This window comes from Babylonia areolata, chromosome 1 (assembly GCF_041734735.1).
Source record: "Babylonia areolata isolate BAREFJ2019XMU chromosome 1, ASM4173473v1, whole genome shotgun sequence".
Taxonomy (NCBI): domain Eukaryota; kingdom Metazoa; phylum Mollusca; class Gastropoda; order Neogastropoda; family Buccinidae; genus Babylonia; species Babylonia areolata.
In genome coordinates, this window is record NC_134876.1 from 92,758,951 (window position 1) to 92,774,326 (window position 15,376).

Below are 15,376 nucleotides of genomic sequence, written 5' to 3' on the forward strand. Positions count from 1 at the left end.
TTTGACACGCCTAATTTTAGACAGGAAGCACTGTGTATGAAATAATAAAGTTGCGCCCAGCCTTGTTCTCTCAGTCATTCTGCTCTGACAAACGGTTCTGGCACTTGGATACCAACGTTTGAAAAACAGTTCGAATATCTTTGGAACACTGATTGCCTAGAAATATGCAGGCGATAAAGTGTGTCGTCGTCGGCGATGGGTAAGACAAGAAACTCGTTTTCACTGTGTAGATGTAGACTGCTTTGCATTTTTCACTCCCGTTAGCGCACACACAGAGTTTCTTGTGGTGTTTCCTCCATATTTTTTCTCTCTCGGTTCTGATGAGTCGGCTACATTGAGGTGATCTACTTCTGATGTGTACTTCTCTTTTTTTATTTAAAAAAATTTTTTTAGTATGGCCAGCAGATTTCACTTGCAGGATACATGTCACATTGTGACGGTAGTGGGGCGTTCTGGTATGAATCGTGGTCAAATCAGCCGATTAAAACATAAAACTGCACAGCGACACCGAAAAGAATGTTTCCTATGACTTTTCTTTCGGCTGATTTATTTTTGGGTATGACCAGGTTGAACTGATTTTTTTCCCTCTCGGCCCTCGTGAACATCATTAATTAGTTGAGGACAATGAACAGTACAGCTTTCTTCCTGGTCTCAGCGACAGGAAATAACTTCCGAAAATTAGGATTGTTTCTTGATTCACATCATTCACTGGCTACCAGCACATGAAAAGATAATATGAACTAATTAACCCCCAGCAGTATCTGTTCTAGCATTTCTCACCAGCCAGCCATCAGCTCCATCTAAATTATTTTAAACAGGTCTACCTTTTACAAGGAATGAAAGTAAAATCATACTGAAGGAACTGGAAGATACTGAACTGAAGTTATATGAATTTGTTTTCGGAACAAAGTGAAGAAAAGCAAACACCGAAATAAACTTTGTAATGATGCGCTGCACCTTTTTTTTTTCTTCTTTCTTTCTTTCTTTTTTTTTCTATTTCCTTTATTCTCCTGTGGGATGGCACAATGTTCACAACTAAAGCAAGTGAGGACCATGATTTTGTCATTTGATGAGAATCAAGACATATTATCCCAAGTTGCCAACTGCAGATGAAGTCTCAGTTACATGATATGTAAGGAGCAGCTCCTGAAAACTGGGTAACAACCTCACACCTGAACCTCTGCATGAGCATCAAATGAAGAGTTCCTTGTCACTTTGATTCCTTGGTTTTTGCTAGCTGAAAAATATCTGACTCTTTGATGGTACTGACAGCTGACTAGAATTATCAGAATAGAGTCTACAGGATATAAAATTTCTTTTTATTATATTTTAAGTATTGTAATAAAGTAATTTATTCTTGAATATTTTGTTCATTAACAATGTTAATTAAAAAAAGTGAAGTCTGTCATATTTTATTAGTGTACGTGATGTATGTGTATCCAACTTTCTATTGGTGCAGCTGTCCCATCAGATGACGGAAATCCGTATTTTGAATTTAAGCCATGATGAAATTTTGTTCAGTCACTGAATCAGGAATTTTAATGTTAATAGATTTAAATCCTGGTTGCATTGCTCATGTTTGGGGATATCCTTCACGCTAACCATACTGTGGAGTTCCAGGAATAGTCCGGGGTTTTACAGTGATGTCATATTCCTGAAATAGATTGACCATTCCAGGTTTTCAATCAACTGAAATCCTGATCTTGACATGAACAATCTATCATCTTGTAGTACTTACTACTAACAGTCATTCAGCTTTTTTCAGCTGAGCTGTGTACAACATGCATTCCTTTAATTAGTTTTAAAAACAACCGAATTTTGAATTATTTGCTTGAAAACCTTCAATTTATCTTTCATAGTTTCAATTTCCAGTTTTTTCTTTTGCTTCTTTTCTGACTCCACAACAGGGTCATGACCACTGGGCCTCTGTATACGTCTTTCTGTGATTTGAAATTATGAAAAGTTGTGCCCTTGTAATTGTTGAGATCTGATTGAGATTTCTGTTTATTTGTTTTATAAACTGAAATAAAGATTAGAAGGAGAAAAATTAGTTAGTTGCTGCACTGGTACAGTAGTAGCATGAATCTACATTGATTCTCTCAGGCAACCTAGGACTATCTCTTTTTTCTAAGAATGGCAGGTAAGGATGTAGGGATTGACGGGGATGGTGTGGTTTCTAGAGGGGGGGTGGGGGGGGGGGGGTATTTCTTACACTATTTCAGATTCATTATATCTACAGGTTTGTTCTATACTGACAATTGAATTGGGGTTCATTGACAATGACATGATAAAGTGGAGCTGCATGCCATGCTTGGGGCCAGAAGAAATTTTGTTCTATGATTTACAGCATGCCCATCACATTCTAGCAAAACACTGCACTAGCCTGGCTATAGTTGTTTTGGTAGAAGAGAGAAGAAAAGAAAAAAAATCCACCTTTAATTTTAAGTGTGATCTGTATCCATAAGTCCACATAAACTATTTAAAGCTTTTTTCTTTCTTTTTTTAAATAGTTAATGAAGATCTATCCATTTATGTAAAAAATATCTGAACAGTGAAAGAAATAAATGTATATGATGCTCGCAACTTCGTCTTGTTCATTGAGACAGTTGACTTGAGAGAAAAACAGTCAACAATGATACAATTAGAAAGTCTACACGTACTGGAGGATTTTTGCGTATGTGTGTGTATAAAAACTTATTTTAAAGCATGAATTTGTGTGTTTGTATGTTTTTGTATTAGTACTATGATGTATAGATGTTTGTATGCAATCACTGTGTTCCAGAGCTGTTGGTAAAACATGTCTTCTCATCAGCTACACAACAAATGCATTTCCTGGAGAATACATACCTACTGTGTGAGTATATTTTTTGTTTGTTTGTGGGGTTTTTAGGGGGGAGGGTGGGGTGGGGGTGGGGTGTTGTTGTTGTTGTTTTGTTTTTTTTATGTTTGGTTGGGGTTTTTTTGGTAACCTTTTCCTATGACTTACTGTTCAAAAACAGTTTGCAGTTCTGCATGTGTAAAGGAGAGATCTACTGGACAGAATCACATATGTCAGTTTTTCTTTTAGTTTGACCATACATAAACTTGCAGTTGGATTATTCAAGAGATTAGCTGAAGCCTTGAAGCCCAATGGGTTTCTTTAAATATGTATATATATATATATATATATATATTATTATTATTATATATAATATAAATTGAATGCAAATGTAATTCCACAGCATTCTTGTTGTGAAGACTTGTTTCCTTTTGCCAAGCCTTACCAGTTTCAATACACTCATGCACCTTAATTGATACCACTGCTGTTTCATTAGAATTTAGATATTTTTCAGGTTTTAAAAGGAGCATGAGCTGATTTTAAGAAAATTACCAACTAACCAAGGTGATGAAAAAGATAAAGGAAAACTATTCTCCAGAAAAGATTATATATATTATTATATGATATATATATAGTTTGTTTGTAGAATACATTGTATAATATATATATAGAGAGAGAGATAAAGTATAGGTAGATTATTGGTAGGTAGATAGATCTATAGATATATAGATATATATCTATATTATTATTAATATCACTCCATATAGTGAGTTTGTGCCTTTCCTACTTTTTTTTTTTCTTCTTTGTTTTGTTTAATTATTTGTCGCCCAGATCCTCATTTAAAAGACTGTCTTTTTCACTCCAGATAAAAGCATGCATGAAAAAGATTTTTTAAACATAAACTTGTGCAGCAATCAGAGATACAGTTGCTGCTTTGTTAGCAGTGTTTTTGTTGTTTTATGCTAAAGACAACTTTTCTGAAACTTTGTTTTTAAATCTGTATGTGATATTTTAGAACATTATGTATTCCTGTGTTTAGTTTGTGGTTCAAAGCATACGGCTGGGTAGGGATTTAGTTCATGTTATTGAATGCTAGTTTTGTATGATTTCAAAAATGGAGCATGGATTTTACTTCATTGATTTTCCAACAAGTTCAACAATTGTTCTGCCAATTTTGAACAAATTTCATTTCAGACAGATTTTACAGCTATTTTATACATTTTTTTTTAATATATATTACAAACAGGTTCGACAACTACTCTGCAAATGTGATGGTCGATGGCAAACCAATCAACTTGGGATTGTGGGACACAGCTGGTCAGGAGGATTATGACAGATTACGTCCCCTGTCTTATCCACAGACTGTTAGTAGTCTTTTGTTGTTTTTTTCTTTTTTAGTTGTTTTGGTTTTTTGTTGTTGGTTTGTGTGTGTGTGTGTGTGTGTATACATGTGTGAGTGAGTGTGTGTGTGTGTGTGTGTGTTATGTGTGTTTCCATACATGTGTGTATAGAATTATTGCATATTTGTTACATGACAGGGATCAGCAATAGGTTTTGTGCGTGTCTGTGTCTCTGTGTGTGTGTTTTCCGTATGAGGTCTCTCAAGAAAAATACCCATAGGTCTACATCCTGAGTATGTTTTATTTAGTAGAGTATGTGACTGTAAAACATGTCATGTAGTGAGTAACTGTCTATTATATTCTCTCTTTGTCTGATGGCGCTGTTGGTGCTTTTTTTTCTCCATTTTTTTAATCATTGAAAAATGTGGATGATGTAAAATGATGATTACATCATACATACATGTATGTATAACCATGGATTGATCCAGTATAGACAAAGATATTTGGTCTGTTCAAGGCCCAAAGGTGCATTTCATGTGAAAATTTTATTATACAAAATTTACAAAATGTGTTGAGTCAGATTTTCAGAAGTAGCATGCTCGTTTGTCACTCTGAATATGTTGTGTGTGTGAGTGTGTGTGTATGTGTGTGTGTGTGTTTGCACGCATGTATGTGTGTGTGTTGATTTGTGTGTGTACACACACACACACACACACACACAAATATATACATGTGTGTGCTTGTGTGTGTGAATGTGTGTGTGTGTTAATTCATATTCTGAGAACTTGCTCATGTTTTGTTCCAGGATGTGTTCCTCATATGCTTTTCCTTAATCAGTCCTGCAAGCTTTGAAAATGTCAGAGCAAAGGTATGTAAACTGATAAAGTCTGATTTATTTATCTATTTATTTATTTATAATGTGTTCCTGTTTATTTTGTGGGAGATTGTCACCAAAGTAGACAACAGAATGAATGTATGTAGAATGTTTTTTGTTGTTGTTTTTTTTCATTTGTTTGTTGTTGGTTGGTTTGGTTGTTTTTTGTCATTGCTTTTGTTTTTATGGTTTGTAATAAGTATACAGGGATTTGTAGGATTTTTTGTTTGTAAAATATTAATCTATTAATGCATACATTATTTATCAATATGTACATGTGTGTGTTAGTGTTGATATTATCATATATGATTCATTGATTAGATACCAAAAGGTGGACATCAAAATGCGACAACAACGTTGTAAATCAGTAAATATTGATAGGATTTACCTGCCACAATTTCTTTGTTGTTCTTAATTTAATTAGTATTTCATTTTAGTGGGGTTTTTATTTACAAACACCCATACTGTTACCAAATGAAGTATTTTAAAAATTGCAAACTAACCACGGGTGTTCAGTGCTGGCAATTTAGTTGGCCCAGCGAAAGTTCATGAGCCCAGGAAGTAGGGCATGGATATAAATAAACGTGGCTGACAAACAGGCCGTGCCAGCGGCATTCGCTGTACGCTTGTTCAGCGGTAAATATGCTTTGTTTCTTTCGCGCATCATCTTCCCGGATGGATCTGAAATAACGACAAAAGAAGTAGGTTTCTACAAAGAACGCAAAATAAGCTTTCCATTGACTCCAAACACAATACGTTTTCTTATATAGCAATTGTTGCGGCAACGGTTGAAACATACATGAAGAAAGAGAAGAGAAGGTCAAGCAGAAACATGATCGCAAAAATCGTAAAATTTAAATCCCTCTCTAAGAAAACATGCGCTTATTACAATGAAATCGTAAAAATCACCAGAACATTTAGCATGCCTGCATGCAGATCAGCTCACCTTTTGAGTTGTAGATTTTTTCTTGTCAGCACAACAAGTGTTTTAATGAACACACTGTAGCATGGTGAGTGTGAGCAGCAGGGGGATGGAGAACGGGGTGAGTGTAATCGCTGCAGGAAGTGTGTGGAAGCATGGGAAAAGTGGGGCGGGGGCTGCGGGGCCGAGTGAAACAAAGAAGGCAGTGTCCAGGTTTGGCACGCGGGGCCAGAAATACCGCGGCGAATGCGCTGGCCAGTGCAGAGTGCGGTGGGAAAGTCTGGCATTAAAAAAATTTTGACCCCAGACGCTAGACGCTGCTCGGAAACTAAAGATGTGGATTTTGTGCTCGGCTGAGCAGCCGTGTAACATTTGCTATCATTATATTTTTGGTTCTTTTTTTCAGAAATTAAGATACTGATTAAGATATATATATATATATATATATATATATATATATTTATTTATTTATTTATTTATTTATTTATTAAACAATACAAAAAGGCTGAACCTGTACTCTTACAAAACAGGCATGAAACAAATAATACATGTACTGATGTAGTCAACAATAAATTCTGCCTTTCTTTGTTTTGTGAATACAACACCACTTTTGTGTATATTGAAGAAGACATTCCTTTTATTAAATCACAATAAAGATATATGGCAAATTTCAGACAGATAGTAAATATGCAGGTATCTGTCAAAACGTTCTGCCATAATATGTTGTCATGTTGTATAAACATAAGACAAGTGTATCATCATGTGATGTGTCTTGGGCAAGTCAGATCTGATGGAGCCTGGATTTTCTTGTTGGCTTAACTCCCCACATGTGGCATGGATTTTCTTGTTGGCTAAACTCCATATCTATACCCCGTCTTGCCAGCTCCGTTCTTCCTCTGATACTCGACTTCTCAGGATACCTCACGTCAGAAGTAAGACCTATGGACACAGATCGTTCTCTTTTCAATCGCCGAAGACATGGAACAAGCTCCCTGATAACTCCGTCATTCTGATTCCCTCACATCTTTTAAATCTTGTCTCAAAATTCACCTTTTCCCTCAGCAGTAAGTTCAGTTGTGGCTGGTCCACTTCCTTTGCGTTAGCTGTGCTTGACTGTGTGTATACATATGTATGTGTACATAACTACATGAATGTATATGAATGTGTATTGTGTGTGCGTGCGTTTATGTAAGTTTGTGCCTGCCTATGTGTGCGTATGTGTTAGGGTAGCTGTTAGATACGCATGTATTGTTAAAATGTATGTATGCAGTGTGTGTGTGTGTGTGTGCGTGTGTGTGTAGTCATATTTTGGTGTGTGTGTATGTAACATAGATGTAATGTTTTATGTTAACAAAGCGTTTTTGTAAAGCACCTAGAGCAGATTTCTGGATAGTGTGCTATATGTATCCATTATTATTATTATTATTTATGTAGTACTGGATTACATGGTTATCATAGTGGAGGAGAACATCCAGTCCTGTGGATCTACCCCCCGACCACCAGAAATGAAGAATGGAGAATGTTGGTGATGCATTCATCAGCGCCCTCACGACCAAACCAGGTTTGGGGACTAGTGACCATGAGTGACATGTATCAAATGCAGGTCATTATTGATGAAGTTGTGCCACATGATTTCAGTGGTTCCCAGAAGTGAGTCACCACTGCCCCAACACGCCCATCATTCTGGTGGGGACCAAGCTGGATTTGCGGGAAGACAAGGAGACCATTGAGAAGCTGAGGGAGAAAAAGCTCGCACCCATCACTTACCCACAGGTGTGATAATGATTTGCTTTCCTTCGATCATTTTTTGCACATTATCGTCCATGAAGGTGGAAGAGGGCAGTTATGCTGTTGGTTTTATTTAACAATATTGAATTTGGTCATTGAATGCCATTAATGTATAATGTATTCTGAATTGTGAATTGTTTTCATGAAGACCTTGTCTTTTGGATACCTTTCTTCTTTTGTGTATAACATATATACATACAATGAAAGTTTGAGACATAAACACCTGCACTTTGTTGTGCATGCATAAAATATTTAAAAAATCAAAATAAGAAAAACTGTGACAGTCTTTTAAAAGATTGGAGGGGGACGGGGGCAAGATGGAAAATATCTGTAGATATGTTTTTGACTGGTTAGTGACATTCTTAAAATGATGTGATTTTGATTTTCAGGGTCTTGTGATGGCCAAGGAGATCAGCTCAGTGAAGTATCTAGAGTGCTCAGCGCTGACACAGAAGGGACTCAAGAACGTCTTTGACGAAGCCATTCGGGCAGTCCTTTGCCCCAGGCCAAAAGTATCCAAAAAGAAAGGGTGCAAGATATTGTGAAGGTTTGGTTCATTTCAGCAACATTTTTTTTACTTTGTTAATAGACACAAAGGGTGGTGATGGGGGGGGGTTATAAAGACAGTTTACTGATTGAAACTTACACAAATGCTCCCATGATTTTTTTTTGATTTTTTAATATTTGATCCAAGTCAGATTGCTGCGTACATTTTTGTTCACTCGAATCTGTGCACTGCACAAACATAGTTTCTTACGTTACTTACAGACTTTGGGTCTTTCTGTTCCTCAATGCTTGCACTGTAGCTTTACATTAAGAAAAAGACACAGGTTGTAAGAACCCCATTATAGAATAGTTTTCTGTTTTAAAATAGTAATCCTGAAAGAATAAGCAATTACTGACTACTGTAACACAGTATAGGGTTTGTTTTTCTGTTACTTTCATCAGGCCAAGGTTTTTTGGGTTGTTTGTTTTTGTTTGGTTTTTTTTCTTAATTTACATTGATGAATTTCTGCCCTACAGTCACTCAAGAAGGTCAATCCTTGTAATGTTTGATTACTAGCTTGTGAAAGCCCTGTCTTTTGAGAGGGGTTGGGATGTGCGTGTTCTTCATTGGCGCTTGCAGTTTATTTTCTGGTGACACTTAAAAGCCTTTATTGCTGGCTGTATTTTCAAAGTGTTTAAGTTGTGTTTGTTTTGATGATTTTAGACCATTACTTCTTTTTGAGGTTTGCCGGTGAATATTAAGGAAACTTATAACCGGTTGTACCTGAAGAACAATTGTCAGGTGCAAGCAGTTGGCTTGGGCACAAATATTTATTTGTTGGAATGAAATCTTAGGATGACATGTCGAGCCAGTGTTGCTCTGTAGATGAATATGAAGATGAGATTTTTTTACCCCTAAAAAGTAATGAATTTATGTTGGATGAATGATACTTTCACTAGGTAATGACATCATATTCTCTTGAATGATGCGAAGTGCAGGTACTGCATGAACAGGGTATCGTTGCAACCATGGAATTTCTAGTTTATATGTTGCCCAGTTCTCAGCTTATATAAGAAATTGACATAAGCTTACAAACTGGGCCAGTGAGAGCTGTATGATCAATGGTTTCTTCACTGCAATGGGAATTATCTGCAGCTTAGTGTTTTGTGAAAGACTATGACTCTCAAACTAGGAGGCAAGATTGCAGTGGCTCTTAGTGCTGCAGCTTTGGGGGCAAATTGGCCTTTACAGACTATCCCAATGCAAACTGTCCTTAAAGCCCTCTTGTGGAGATGTAGCTTGGGCAAGACACTCTCCATTATAATAAAAATGTTTGCCCACATAGTCAGGACAGCAATTGCCTCCGCTGCTGTTCCGATGGTCATAGTTGGACACAACCGACTTTCATCCATAAAGTCGCCAGTCAGCTGGTTGTGGATGTCAGGCTTTGTCTGTGACATGTGTCATCAATCTTCAGTTTATGTTGTGGTGGTATTGACTTCACCCTGTACCATCAAGCTGAGGTAGAAATGAACAGACAGCTCATTATTCTTCTCCTTAAAAAGTCAGTGATTGTGCCTCTGCTGATCAAGTTTTTCAATATCCCCAGTTACCCACATTTTCACATAAAATTTATATCAGCAAAATGATTGGTCCATGTTAACTTAAAAGTAAATCTTGATCAGGGAAAACAACAACAACAAAAAACCAGTTCAATAAGGACATTCTTCATATTGCTCAAGCAGAAAACGGAAAGGTGATTGAAAGATTTTGATGAGAACTAAAAAAAATTAAAAGGAAGTGGGTCAAGCTTCATGTAGGTCAAGCTTTCATGAAGCTTGACAGGATCCCGCATTTTATTGAATACCCTATGAAATTCTTTGTGCATTTTTACCCTGCATGTGAAGGACTTCGTAAATGCTGTATTCTTTGTGGATTGATGCAAGCTTATGTATTGCAGCAGTGATTTATATGCTCTCACAAATAATGTCAGATCAAGAAAATGCTAGACACTAAAGAACATTATAGTTTAGATTTGAAGAAATACTGAGTTTTTAGTTTTTGATTGAAGACAGAGCCTAGTTAGTTTGAGGCTAGAATATGTGACACTCGATTGAATCAATCTAGATTCTGGCAATTTTTCATCTTCCTCCATCAGTTGTTCTTACCTTTTTAGCTTTTCACTTATTTTCCTGTTTGGTCATTGGGAGCCCACATTTCTGTAAATTTTGACATTGTTGGTATTTGAAAATCCCCAAACAGATTTTTGTTGTTAACTGCTAAGTATTGCATTGTTGTTGTTTTGTTTTTGTTGTTGTTGTTGTTTTTTTGGGAGGGGGGGGGGGGGTTCTTCGTTTGATGTATTTGTTTAGTATTACCATTATTTATTATTTTTTTCGTAAGTATTGTTGTTACAGCTACCAAAGTCCTATGTCACTGCTGTTTCCAGTAGCTTTCATCAGTACATTGTTATGAAGAGTAAAATTCCACAGCTTCTAAAAAAGGGGGTATCATTTTGCAGGTAGATAAAAAAATAATGGGGTTTTATTGAAAATTTCATGGTGGCTTTTATTGATAGTAAAGGTTGACGAGAACAGTGATGAAAATAAACAGCAGTATTTGTTGTTGTATGCCAGAGGAAGGTCTCCGAAGTTCTAGCGTCTTTTCTGTGAAAGAACTTTTGTGTGTTCCAGTAGATTTTTATTTCTTTGTGTGACAGTTTATTGCTTTAGATTTATGCGTGTGTGTGTTTTGTTTTGTTCTGATTTTTTAATGTTTCCTTTTGTGTGTGTATGTGTGTGTGTGTGTGTATATATATATATATATATATATATATATATATATATATATTTATATATACATATATATGTGTGTATATATATATATGGATGATATATATATATATATATATATATATATATATCTTTTTGTGGTGTAGAATGAAAGAAGAACTAAACACATGCTTACACATGCAAATGCACACAAGCATGAACACACACACACTAACTTCTAAGTTAACAGATACACTTTGAACACATGGTCTTTAAACCAAAGCTGCTGATGTATTTGGTGCAAAAAAGGCTTGACCTGAACAGTGGAGCTGGATCTGTACATGGTGGTTGTCAGAGGTTTAAAAGCACCTGCTATTCTGTTTTTTATTGTTATTTTGTTTTGTTTTTTTCCTCAAGAAGTTGCCATATGTTTGGGGTTTTTTAACAAGCAAGTAGATTAACATCCAGTTTAATTGCACTTCTCGCAGTTTTGTGTGTGGTGACAACCCAGATTGAATTTGGAATCATTAGATGCCTGTCACATGTGTGTTTTGTGTAGCGTATACCACCGAAGGCCTTCAATCTATTCTGATCATTTTGCATGAGATTTCAGTGTTGTGAACTTCACTTAGTGACTCGCTGACTTAGTTTTGCAATGGTTCTCATCACAAATGATTGATACTTGTTGGAATCAGTTTGCTTCAAAAAACAAAGTATGGTTGCCTGAACAACAGGGTTAAAATGCTCACGCACAGAAAAGATGTCTGTGAATTTCAGCTCATAAATGAAGGATTATCACCAATCTATACATTTATATACTCATATACTCTTTTACTCTGTCTGTCTGTCTCTCTGGCTCTCTCTCTCCCTCCCCCTTTCTTTCTCACACACACAGAGTAAACACAGTACACACACTTGTATGTTTCCAACTTCACCCATTTACACATTTCTGTAAGTCGTTTTTTTTTTTCATTTATGATTTTTAACTAATTGCCTATGCCAGTGGATTGTCTCATCCAGTTGATACCATTTTCGTGTTGTTCTCCATTAATGTGATTAATCTTGATAGAAATTTCAGAATATTAATCAGTTGAACAGGCTTTTTTGGTAACAGTTTTTGTGAAGTGATGTTATATGATTGTCATTCACATTTAGAAAAAAAAAGACCATGTTTTGCTTGAGATTTGTTGTTATTTTTCCATTTATGATTTTCTGTTTCTCTGTGTTATTTGTATTTTGATCTGGTCAAACTGAGAAATCTAAGCAGATATATAAACAGTTGCTTTGTCTTTCAGTTCCGTCTGTTTCTCTGTTGTGTCTTTTGTGTCTGTCTGTCTGTCTTTCTTTGTCACTTGCAAGCTGCAACACTTTTATTTATCATCCCTTTCACCTGTTTTCATCGTGTAATTTTCTCTCTCTCTCTGCGTATGTGGTAGCATTCTTTGTGTTTGCGCTTTTATTTCTTTTGCTAGTATTAACTGTTCATGTTGTACATATATGTTATGAAATTTGCTTTTGATCCATGGATTTTATACAAATGTAATAACCTGTTATTCTGATGAAATAAAAAATGTTTTGAGAAGTGAATTTCTCCTGAGTCGTGTTTTTTATCAGTAGTTCAGTTACTGAGGGTGGCGTCAAAGCGTTCAGGAAAATCCACATGCTGATACCCAACTAGCAGCATAACCCACCAACGCACTCAGAAAAACTCCGTGACCCTGAGGTGATTTGATCAGTAACTGTTTGCTGATGAATGTATTTGCATCAGTGCCATCATATTATAATACCTGGTGTCGCGCAGTGTGTCCAAAAAGTTACTTATGTTTGTTTTATTGCACTGTCAACTCATTTCAGACATCCAGCCTCATCTGCTCTGTTCTGGCAGTCAGGACATCAGCATAATGCAGAGCATCGTCTGATTAAACGTTTTATAGTTGGGCAGTCCTGATATGACCCTTTGTGGTGGGCTGGACTAAAAGCAACTGTGTCAAATGTCAAATCTGATTCAACAACAAAAATACTTCTCTGTGCAGTATGTCAGTGTTGCTACTTCCTTTTGTATTATTTTGATATTGTGACACAACAGTTTCATCAACATACTGATGTTGGTCGTCAAGTGGAAGAAGAAGAAGAAGACACTGTGCAAATATACCTTCCAAAATGAAAGCCAAACGGTAAGGATACAGATTTTAGAAGGGACAGTATTGCTTATTCCTTACAGTATACTGGATTTCACACTGGATGGGTATTTTGGGACTGAGTGAATGATGAATGTCAACTATAAACACACACACACACACACACACACAAAATGCTGGTGGTGGGTTGTATTTCCGGAACTCAGTCTCGGCCTTTAACCTGATAAGCAAGATGTCCAAAATTGACAGGAAGGGACGAAATAGTGAAAAACCAGAAACTAGCGAAATGAAAGTGTAGAGTCATTTTCGTAGAACAAAAATTTATATTATGACATGGGTATAATGATTATATGATTTGAGGCGTTACAGAGCACAATGTAGATTGCAGACAATATTTGGGGGGTTATTCACAGGCTTCCTTTAATAAATATTCTGGCGTCAACCCAGCATCAAAGATGTAGACACCTGCAAATGTGAGCAGTACTGCAATCAATGATGCATCCGTAGAGTGGGTGGCAGCCGAACCACTGTGATGTCGATCTCTTTCTTCCTGCTGAATCAAGAGCTCTCTCAACTGAAAAACTACAGTATGGGTTGACTTCAGAGGAAAAATCCCGCAATGGTATTTATGGCTCATGAAGTTTGACCAACCCACGATTTCCCAACCTATGACGCATTAAATCATTGCCTCGTAAATCATTGCCTCGTACTGTGTGGCTTTTGGAGCCTCCGCCAGTATTGATTCATGGATATCCGATTATCTGGGAGACGGAAATAATACGTGAAGGATGGTTTTCGGGTCGCGAATGAATGGTGGAGAAATGCAATTGTTCTCATGCCATTGAGATGGGATTAACAGCCTATTGGCATTGGTCCATGAGGTCAAGTTCTTCAGTACTGTATGTGGTCTGGCTCCCTCTCACACTTTTTTTTTCTTTCTTTTTTTTTTGGGGGGGGGGGGGGGGGGTGGGGGGGTTCTTTCTTTTTCAATTTTCTTGGCAAGAAAAACGACCATTTTAACACTTGTTACTTGACGATTACTTTAATTCTTCAAAAGCATTGTGCGTCCTTGAGCTGCCTCGATCGTTTTTCAGCGGCTTGAGGAGTACATTACCTGTACATTGTATCTGGGCACCAACACAATATCCCCGCACAATATAATACATGCGCGTGCACGCACACATAGGTATACACGCACGCATGTGGTGTTAAAAAATAATTTCAGTTTCAGTCTCTCAAGGAGGCGTCACTACGTTCGGACAAATCCGTAATACGCCACACCACATCTGAGCAGATGTCTGACCAGCAGCACAACACGATTTTGTGTACCAATCAGAGTGGATTTCTTCTGCATAATTTTGCCAGAGGACAAGTCTCATAGCCATGGGATCTTTTTGAGAGCGTAAAGTGCGTGCTGCACACGGGGCCTTGCTTTATCGTCTCATCCGAATGACTAGATGCTCAGTTTGATTTTCCAGTCAAACTTGGGAGAAAGTGCGAGAGCAGGATTCGAGCCAAGACCCTCACAGACTTTTGTATTGTCAGATGAGCGTCTTAACCATTCTGCCACCTTCCTCGTCTTGTAGTTTAATGAAATACAGATATCGCAAGCCCTGGATTACACTGAGAAACTGGAGCGCTGAAAAAGGGGGTGCGGGGGAAGCCCGGGATGGAGTGGGGTGTTCACACACACACACACACACACACACACACACACACACACACAGAGAGAGAGAGAGAGAGAGAGAATAGTTATTTGCCAAGTCATATTGCGATGTTGTTTAAATAGATTGAAACACTCACATGAATGTAGCCTATTGTCCGAATTTTTTCCACCGACGTAAAAAAAAAAACAAAATGAAAAAACAACAACATTATCTTATCTATCTATCATCATTTTGTTATCTTTATCATTAGTATGCCTAATTAGGCCTATATAGGCTTAACGCCTGCAACTCCAGGCACATAAGAATCTACATTGGCAAAGTGTATTTCTGTAAGCTGAAGGCTCCTATTTTTTCAAAAACCCCTGTCAACAAACTCAGTCAGTTTCGGTTAGCTTAAGCATTGTTTCGCTATTGATACTGTCTCTATTTGAAATGAAACTTTTTTTTATTATATTTTTTTATCAACTATCTTTCTCTAAACTCCGTTTCTTTTAGTATACAAAGGTATTCGTATACTATACACTCTCTGTTTGAAATGAAACTGTTTCTATAAATTGAAATGAAACTGTTT

The 15,376-nt window shown here is 36.9% G+C and overlaps 1 protein-coding gene across 1 annotated transcript in view; it reads left to right on the forward strand.

Moving 5' to 3' along the window:
• The window catches only part of LOC143289264 (ras-related C3 botulinum toxin substrate 2-like), a 27,926-nt gene continuing 12,550 nt past the window's right edge, over nucleotides 1-15,376 (forward strand). Inside the window, exons 1-7 of the mRNA XM_076598264.1 lie at nucleotides 1-199; nucleotides 2,783-2,854; nucleotides 4,065-4,182; nucleotides 4,964-5,026; nucleotides 7,593-7,727; nucleotides 8,132-8,271; nucleotides 8,929-8,932. Of these exons, the coding sequence (XP_076454379.1) occupies nucleotides 165-199; nucleotides 2,783-2,854; nucleotides 4,065-4,182; nucleotides 4,964-5,026; nucleotides 7,593-7,727; nucleotides 8,132-8,271; nucleotides 8,929-8,932 (567 nt within the window). The 5' untranslated portion in view covers nucleotides 1-164. The remainder of the gene's footprint in view (nucleotides 200-2,782; nucleotides 2,855-4,064; nucleotides 4,183-4,963; nucleotides 5,027-7,592; nucleotides 7,728-8,131; nucleotides 8,272-8,928; nucleotides 8,933-15,376) is intronic.